Raw genomic sequence first — 9,761 nt, forward strand, 5'->3', positions numbered from 1 at the left:
GCATTCCTGAGGAGGAGCTGGAGGAAGTGTCTGGAGAGAGGGAAGTCTGGGCATCTTTGCTTAGACTGCTGCCCCCGTGACCCGGTTCCAGATAAGCAGAGGAAAATGGATGGATGGATGTTTTTTTTTTTGTTTTTTTTTTGAGGCCATAATGAGAAGATCACATATGCTCCGAGTAGAGCTACAGTAAAACTCATCTGTGAAGGCAGCCACAGCTACATTAAGACCTACAGTATACAGTAAGTGACGTTGGAAAAGATGGAGACAAAATCTTGACAAAAAATAAAAAAAATGCTACGACACAAGATTTTCCCCTGAAGTTTCTAGATGTGTATGGCTGCAAACAGTTCCTGAGTGAACAGGTACTCAACTGCCCTGTCTCCATAATCCCAATCAACAAGGAACAAAACAAGGCACATAAAATGACTCAGGCACGTGAGGGCATTCAGCGTGTATAAAATTTCTCTATAGCAGAGTTAAGAGGGGTTTCCTTTGCTCTACAGCATACATTTATTTATTTAGTGCAGATTAATTTTAAAGCTCTATGTGATAACTTGGCACAATGGCAGTACGCTGGACTGAGGGCCAACTGCCTGTTTCACTGAGATCACAGTGTTCATGTCACAATATCTGAAATAATGACTGACATTTAAAATAGAATTTGGATAAATTCAAAAATAATCTAAACCCTCATATTTGGGGTCATTCTCTGTCTGATAAAGGTCACCATTTTAAAGTTGCTCAGGATGTCTACTACTGTACTGAGCCCCCTCAAGAGCAACTATAACTTCAGAGAGTTTTACGACCCATCTCAGGAGACTCTGCTGCGTGTTAGTAGTGAGAGGTCTTTGGCAAACTGCATCCCTCAAGTCTGGTGTAACATGACCTGAAGACATTTCCAAACTTTCACAACAGATCATACTACTATAATTATCAGTATGATGAGCGTCTGGTGTGACCTCACAGAAATCACGAGGGTGGAGTGAACAAAAGGTCACCAGTGGAGAGATTTAAAAAAAAAAAAACACACCTTAGTTCTTCTGGGACAAAGTTCCATTTACGTCATGTTACTCCTGGATTCACCGCCTCTTCCAGCTGATTTCAACTCGACTGGTTCCATTGCTGTCCACGCCATCCACCTTAAGGTGGGTTTTGCTGTAGTGTTTGATCAGCGCTCCAGGGACGAGAGCTGCGAGGGCGATGGCCAGGAGCTGGGCCAGCGTCCCCCAGGAGAAGATGTCGTCCAAAGAGGAGATCTCTGAGAGAATGGAGCCCGTACGAACACAGATGAAGTTGTAGGGAATTAAACCTAAAGGACAGAAGCAGGCAAGCGATGAGGATTTGCAGATCTTTGTGGGGAGGGTGCGTGTGTGTGTGTGTGTGTGTGTATACTCTCACCTATGAAGACAGAGAAGAAAAAAATAGGCATAGGGATGTTGAGGACAGGGCAGGTGATGTTAAGGAACCAGTTAGGAGTCATGGGGAAGAAACGAAGGAAAAGTAGGAAGAAGAATAAACTGCTACGATTTTCCTCCACCTGACAGAGGAAAGGAAGACGGAAGATAAAAAGACAAAAGGAGGGTGAAGGGCCTACACATAGTCCACATAGACAAGAGTGGAAACATACTAAGCAGCTGATTTCTTGTCTTACACTCTATGACAACAGTGTTTAAGTAGATTAGTCAGACCATGTCATGTTCGCACTGAGGTGCTACTTCTCATGCACATGTAAGAAAAAGTCTTGGACTGAGACTTGTTTAACAGGATTTTCAATTACACTGCCTAAGTATCTAAATATTTTAATAATAATATGAGAATATAATCTTCCCTCACATCTTAATTTTGCTTTTGTTGTCATGTCAATTTTAATTCTACATGCCAAAATTGCAAATCACAACACTGGATCAAAGGGCTTGCCAAAGTGTTCTGCTTTAAAACTCCGGGGAGATTTTATTTTAACAGTGATATGTAGTTTTCCTTTGTCTTGCTTGTTTCTTAAGGCGCATCTAAAATCTACATGGGAGTCACAGAGGTTAGGAGGAAAGGGGCTGAAAGAGGAAAGTGCTTGAAATGTTTTGTGTTCAAATCCCTGAACAATCAAAAATTACGTATCTGTAGAATTTACAAACACTCTTTAACAGGTTCCCTTATCACATGACTTAAAACTACAAGTAGTTTGCCATTATAGAGGTTTCTTATGTCTTCATAATGAATACTGCTACTACACTGTTTTGATAGCAGTGAAGAGACGGGCTCACCTTCCTCTGCAGCAGAGCCACCTTCTCAGGGAAGAGATGAACCACATACTGCTTTCCGAACACAGAGGAGAGCAGGAAGCAGAATGTGGAGCCTGAAGTGGTGAGCAGGCAGGCCAACATCAGACCCTGCCAAGGCCCAAATATCGCACCGGCTAACATGTTCTGAAGGTTGGAGGGTGGGAGTCAGACAGTGAATTGTTCCACTGTGTGAAACAAGTGTCAGCATGTGACAGAAAAAGCCAGATCTGTGTACTGAAAACAAGAAAGTGATTCCAATGAAGGGAACCACTTATTTTTTTATCTTTTCTTCATAAATAAATAAGTAGAATGATTTTGACCACAGATGTTCTAAATGAGCTCTAACAGACACCGACTTGATCATCGCTTCAGATTTGATCAAAACCATGCCACTATGTGTCTCACCAGAAAGGAGGAGCCAGGTAAGGCGAAGGACTGTTTATAAAGGTAGGTGCTGCAGAACAGCAGCAGAACATAGCTGTAATGTTCTCTCTTGTAGAACTTGAGCATCTCGGCGAGCTCTTGCAGCTCGTCCAGGTCTGACGGGAACTTCAACCTGGAAGAAAACAAAAAACACAGAAACTTGATACTTAAGAGATTTTCCTAATTCATCTGAACAAACACACAGGTCTGTGATAAATAATGCCAGTTAGTTTGTCTTCCCCACACCTTGATTTGTAAACTTCTTCAGTTACTGATTCCTACATTTCCCAGAATGCCTTTTGTTAGAGCCCAACTGATACTGCAGTTTTGAGGATGCTAGGGCCTTTTCTCCCCTTACAGAGTTATAACCAAGATACAGACTTGGCAATTATTTTGCAGGTTCAGTTTAGCCTGAGAGAAAGGGAAGATCATATTAGAAAGAAGAGTCAGCTGTGTGTATGCAACAGCAAGTGGGAGGGTAACAGGATACATCTGATTGAGGGACAGAAATAGCGTGACTGGAAAGAAGGAAGACGCTCCTCAAAACACACACACACACACACACACACACACACACACACACACAATAAAATCCCCCCTGAAACTCAAGATGCCGGCTTCCTCTACCACCTGTTCCAACAGTCAGTATCCCTTCTTCCTACTGGTCAGTGGACAAACATTCTGCCCCGTCATTGGTCAGCAGGTTGATGACGGGTAAGCACTTGGATATGTAAAACAGCATGAATGTATGCATTTAAAGAGGGAACTGTGTCATCGTGGGCACTTTTAATTTTACTTAGCCAGAGCCCCATGGGAAAGTTTGTTTCTGCACATGCACAGACACACATGAATATCCACAGGGTAGACTCAGGTGTGAAGAGGGGGTTTTAACTCTCAAGTCATGTCAGACTCACTGTTAGGAACTGATGCTGTATCCCATTACTGTACATCTAATGTCATTCAGCAGCATTTGTCAGCTTTAAACAAGGTCTGGAACTCAGCATTTTCATATGTACAAGGGCTGCAACCAAGCCCTAGTTTTTAATCATTTATTTAGACAAAAAAAAGAGAAACCATGCACATCGCATCACACATTTTAAAGAATGATTTTGTGGATTTGTATGCATCTTTAGTTGTTACTGTACTCTGTATTTTAAATGACTTAATAAGTACCAGTATAATACAAGTAATATCACACACACAGAGAGAAGCCCAGCTCTTGGCTTCTGGGTGTTTCGGTCAGCGTTATTCTATCATCCCTAGACAAGCTCACACTTGACCGTCTGGCACACTGCAACATACTGTTAACACCAACACAACACACACACACACACACTGCTGAAACACACATGCACATGGATACACCAATAAAGTGTTTATGAGAGAAGAGAAATTGAAACAAGAGATGTGAATTTCAAACACACTATACTAATTTATTATAATGATCCACATTTACTGTATGACACAGTTCTATTGACCAGTATGAGCAAAAAGGCCTAAAAAGGTCAATCCTGTAACAAATAATATACAAGTGAAGCTGAGCTGCGTGGTGCTTGGAGAGGTTCCTACATTTATTCAAAACTCAAATGTCAAAAAGGTCATTCGTTGTCTTTATTTGTATTTACACTCAGTTCTCCCAGAATGCACTGGGCACGAGGGAGGGAAACATGGGTGATAGTCCAATGTTTTCCCAGCCCTGTGTGGGGGGGGAGGACCCTCCAAGGGGTCTCAAGATGATTAAAGGGATAGTAAAAAGGAAGAACATATTTGATTTCACTTCCTTCTGAACTTAGCCGACGTGGCTACAACATGTGATGATGGGTCATAAGTAGACATTGAATCATTAGAGGGGGTCACGCACCAGAAGGTCAGGAGCCATCACGGGGGGCATCACAATCATAGCACTTGGAACAGTAGTATTTAAGCCACCTGACAGGGAAAACCCCTCACCAACACCAGTGAGCACAGACTCTACACAGAGAGGGCCTGCTGCAGGTCACAGTGTCATCCACCGGGTCACTGCTTTAGGGCTGCAACTAGGATCATTCTCTTTATCAATTCATCTGCAAATCATTTCTTGATTATTTCACACACTGGTGAAATCTTCAAATGTGCTGAATTATCCTACTAACAGTCTAAAAGTCAAAGATATTCAGTGTCATCTGTGTATGACAGGTATCAAATCTTCACATTGAGAAGCTGGGCCTTTAAAAAAAATCCAATGAATACATAAAGGCTTGTGGCTATAATAAAGTTATTTCATCTAATTACTGTGCCCTTTACAGTGTTATCTGTATCAACAGTAAAGACCTCTTCGGTTTTTCCCCTCACAATCCATATAACTGCCAAAAACAAAAAATATAAACCCCAATCTGTAATTAATTTGAGTGACTGGTCTCTAACTGAATTACAGTAGGAATCATTTCAATCATAAAAGCATCGTAAACAATGGGATTAAAGTTGTGCCGTCTCTTATCGGTTCCCTCACCTGTACTCCTGGACTCCCACGTCCTCCCCGTCGGAGTCCAGGTGCTTCGGTCCCGGGGGAAGGTGCGTGGACAGCAGGTACAGACAGACGCTAGCAGCCGCCACAATGGCAGGCAGTCCCGCTACGGCTCCCCGCTGACACTCCAGGTTCACCGGCTAACTCCGCTGACAACTCGGGCTGAATTTAAAAAGAGGGGACGACCACCGGGTAAATAAAGTCGACGTGTTGTGGTTCAGTTGGACGACACCGAGGAAGGGGGTGTCCCACGCCGAGAAGCAGGCTACATATGACGGCTGACAGAGAGAGATCACATGGCTGCCGGAGACCAACAACTTTCTTAAGGCTGATGTAAAAGACACTAATGGCATGTGTGCAACAGTGTCACACAGTTGTGCTACTCTGCTTCACTTCTTCTGCTTTGTTCAGACATCTCAGGGGAAGCTTTTCGCACTTTGTGACAAAAGACCGAAATTCAGAGGCTCCGGTTTTAAACGGAAACTTCTGAGAGAAAACAGCTGAGCTCAACCAAAACATGTACTTACACAAACAGACCACTGGGGGGCGATGTGTTCAAGGTCACGAGGAGTTCAGAGGCGTCATGTTATAAGTAAGGATTTTGATTCAATCATTGGATATACAAGTGCAAAAACATAAAAATTACAATAAATAAAACAGGCAAATTAATAACACAGGCTTTACGTCGAACAGCAGCAACCTAAATTCCCTTTCTTTTCTATTTTTGTTTGTTTTCTGCCTCTCTCTCTCTCTCTCTCTCTCTCTCTCTCTTTCTCTCTCTCTCTCTCTCTCTCTATATATATATTTTTACATCTTTAACCTATTTAAAATAATCACCTTTATTTGACCAAGCATGTTACACACACAAGGAATTTGTTTCTGGTACAGAACCGAGGCAGCCATATGTGGCGCCAACTCACACTGATGGCTCTAACCAACTTGGAGGGTTCAGTGTCTTGCCCAAGGACACTTCGACATGTGGACTACAGGCACCTCCAACTCTCCAGTGGGGAGACGACTGCTCTACCTACTGAACCACTGTTGCCCCAAATTGAGTCTGTTTTGAGGTTTTAATCACAGTCCGATATTTTACATGTGAAGTGATGTGAATGCCTCCATAAAGTAACATCAGGTAGAAACAAGGCAGAAAAAGACTGAACCATATAATTACTGTATGTTGTCCATTAAACAAAACCATAATTTATAGAAAGGTGTGTTACTTACAGTATTATGATTCATTTAGAGTAGATTAAAAACAAAGACAATTTCCCATTTTACCAGTCATTATATTATACTGTAAATGATTACTTTAGTAAAAAAAATGTCAAAATGTTTATTTCTGAAGTCTGACTTCTTTGGGGTGGGTGATTATAAAATCCTTGTGTTTTAGAAGGGGTTTTTTTTATAGCAGATTTTGTGCATACATGAGATGAAGGTCTTTGCAGTGTAACATTTTATTTAAGACCATGTTCTTGATTGACTGCATCACTATTTCTGATGACTTATAACAAAACATATTTCCCTTCATTTTGGTTAATTATAGTTCATTATACATGGATCAAATATACCGTTGATAATATTCTCAAATGGCATTTTTTTTACTATATTATCTCACTGTCCCTGATAAAGGGGGCTCTGTGTCCCTCCTTTAACATATAAATCATCAACACAATGATGAGTTTCATTGTTTTTATTCATTCAACATGTTTTGGGTGCAGGTTAGGGGTTAACTTTGAGCAAGGTTATGAAAGTCGCCAGTTTTTTCCTCTCATGGACCCTTTTGATATCCTGCAAAAGAAATGTTGAACATTTGGTTACAAATAATATTAACAAAACGATCTAAGCACACTTGCATGTGATGTAATTCAGTTGCAATCAGCAATGAACCTTTACAGTAGTATTAATATTAATACGCTACTATTTATGTTTTTGTTTTTTTTTACATTTAAGTGAAAGTGGACTGGAAAAAATCGTGATGTCACACAAAAAGAGGGACATATGTTTGATACATTACATCAAGACTGACATCAAGACAAATTATTTTGTGGCTCCTGTGCTGTCACAATGTGTGTACATGAAACAGGCTCTGTGCTGAAGGACATGTATGTAAAGAGAGTGGCACAGAAGAAGCCTGGCACTTGGATGAAAAATGTACTTGTTAGTTTTAATTTACCATATATCAACAAATAAGATGCTCATTCAAATGATGATGATTAAAAAAATCACCTGTCCACAGCATTTAACTCTAACAATTTGTGGAAGCACCTGTTCTGAATATATTCTCACATTAAACTGGTGGCAAAAGAACCTCATCTCATTACACATGATGGTGAGAATGGTTTGGCTGCTCCTGATATCAGACCAGGTGTGCAGCAGTGACACATAGGTGTTGAAATGTCTGGCATACGGCTTTTAGAAAGTGGTGTGGAAAGAAAGGAGGCTGTCTAAACACATAAGGAGAGTGTTAAAATAACATATGCACACAAACAAACACACAAAGTCTGACCTTTTACATTCTTGTTTGATTCTTTGCCGTTCGTATCTGACTGCGAATCATTCTTCTGACTCCTTAGGTCTTGAATGAACTGGTCCTCTGGAATAACTACAAGATCAGCAACAAGTACACAAAGGTTTTGGTCAGTGCTGCTTAAGTATGCAAGACAAGATTCAAGTATGCAAGTACACAGACGGGACATACCTGCACGGTCCTCAGGGGGGTTACTGTCGGCTGCTATAAGCGCGACCACAAGAGCGAAGAGCAGGATCACAACCTGAGCTTTCATTTTCTACAAGAGAACACTCAGGCTTAGCAAGATCATTTGTCTTTCATTCTATGATAATAGCCATTCTCAGTAAAAGCAAAATAATATCTAATATCTCATAACCAATAGCCTAATAACTCACCTCTGATATTGAATCGCAGCAGCAGCAGTTTGTTGTTTACCGTTCACGGTCTCTCTGTTGTGACATATGGACCAGACTGACAAGCCCTGGGCTGGGTGTGACCTTGTGCCTGAAGAATCTGAACAATCCACCCAGTTCAGTTTTAGGGAAAATACATTCCATAAATAAATCCCTCACAAAGCACTGGAAACATCTCTTAACAGCTTTGTCACTGTGCAGTAAAGCACACTGAGTCTGAAGTGAAACAGTGGTTGTGAGTTTAAAGTTCTGACTCTAAGCTTCTGCTTTGACCGGTTGGGGTGAGTGGATAGAGGAGAGAGAAAAGAAAAGCAACAAGACACAACAAACACAACAACAAACACTGGGCAGGTTGATGTGGCCGGTGACTGCTCATTAGAGACGTAGAGCCCCAGAGCCAAAGATGCCTGCAGAAAGGTACAGGGAGAGAGAGAGAGGACACACTACGGGAGAGAGGAGACACACAGTTAGTGACGTGTAATGGTGGCATATAAGTGCACAGAGAGAAAAGAGAGGAGAGGAGATCTGCATCATGGGACAATGCTTCCAAAGCAAGCAAAGCAACATGTATTTATATAGCACCTTTCTAAACCTAACTTACAAGGTGCTTTACAGTATAACTGAAAATAATAAAACCAGATAAATCACACATACACAATAAAATAACAAAAAAATGCACAATCAAAAACAAATACATGAGTCAGAGATGTTGCTAAAGGCCTGCAAATACAAGTGAGTTTTAAGGAGTGATCAAAAAACAGTCAGGTTAGGAGCAGATCTAGTATCCCATGGTAGACCATTCCACAGTAGAAGAGGCCGTACCGCAAAAGCTTGGCCTCCCCAACGTCTTAGTCTGGACTTAGGTACATCCAGGAACAAGTGATTGGAAGACCTTAGTGTTCTCTCTGGAGCATAAAAATGTACAAGACTGGAGATATACGAAGGTGCTAGACCATGCACAGCCTTATAACCAAAACGTGAACATTTTAATTCAGTTTCAATATTGTGGACGAACATTTGAGAGATTTGTAACTCTATATGTGTATATATATGTGTGTATGTGTGTGTGTTTATGTGCATGCCTCCAGTTTGGTTGAAATCAGCCATTCAGATTCAAATAAGACCTCAGGTTTATTCACTCTTCTCTACAGAAGAACATATTTAACACAATCTCTAAAACAGACCATAATGAAACATTATTAACTACAGTTCCCCATATATACAGGCTGTTTTTGTCTTGAGAGACAAAGAAAGAAGAAGAGGGGATGAGATATTGTGAGTGATACACATGTAAGACATTTAGAGTTCATACCATTTACTTATAGAGAAGGCACTGAAAAATTAGTGCTATCCTACAGTAGCTGTAAAAGTAGTGATATCTGAACAAATGAATGGATCTGAAAAGTACTTCTCTCTAGTTGGACTAGGACAGGTTCATGCTGTAGTAGGTGTCATTAACAAATACTATAATACAACTGTGATTATCTTTACATTTTACTTTTCCTCTAATCTATTAAGACAGTTAAATACTTTTCACGTTATTGAAACATGGCAAAGTAGACCCTTATTCAGGATCACACTTTTAAATTTGCTGTTTGTGTTTGTTTCTTATGTTTAATAGTTGAATGTAAAAGTTC

The 9,761-nt window shown here is 40.7% G+C and overlaps 1 protein-coding gene and 1 long non-coding RNA gene across 2 annotated transcripts; both read right to left on the reverse strand.

Moving 5' to 3' along the window:
• Nucleotides 1-1,045: 1,045 nt before the first annotated feature.
• LOC109961209 (transmembrane protein 41A-B-like) lies at nucleotides 1,046-6,441 on the reverse strand. Its single transcript, XM_020601880.1, has 6 exons — nucleotides 6,427-6,441; nucleotides 5,188-5,342; nucleotides 2,682-2,832; nucleotides 2,259-2,420; nucleotides 1,399-1,537; nucleotides 1,046-1,309 (listed from the first exon to the last, which is right to left on the reverse strand). Exons 1-6 carry the CDS (start codon nucleotides 6,439-6,441, stop codon nucleotides 1,080-1,082), a joined length of 852 nt encoding a protein of 283 aa, XP_020457536.1. The 3' UTR covers nucleotides 1,046-1,079.
• Nucleotides 6,442-6,892: 451 nt separating this feature from the next.
• Nucleotides 6,893-8,427, reverse strand: LOC109961023 (uncharacterized). Its single transcript, XR_002275082.1, has 4 exons — nucleotides 8,107-8,427; nucleotides 7,901-7,988; nucleotides 7,709-7,804; nucleotides 6,893-6,990 (listed from the first exon to the last, which is right to left on the reverse strand). It is a non-coding gene; the product is annotated as an uncharacterized LOC109961023 (long non-coding RNA).
• Nucleotides 8,428-9,761: the final 1,334 nt, after the last annotated feature.

This window comes from Monopterus albus, unplaced genomic scaffold (genome assembly GCF_001952655.1).
Source record: "Monopterus albus unplaced genomic scaffold, M_albus_1.0 scaffold52.1, whole genome shotgun sequence".
Taxonomy (NCBI): domain Eukaryota; kingdom Metazoa; phylum Chordata; class Actinopteri; order Synbranchiformes; family Synbranchidae; genus Monopterus; species Monopterus albus.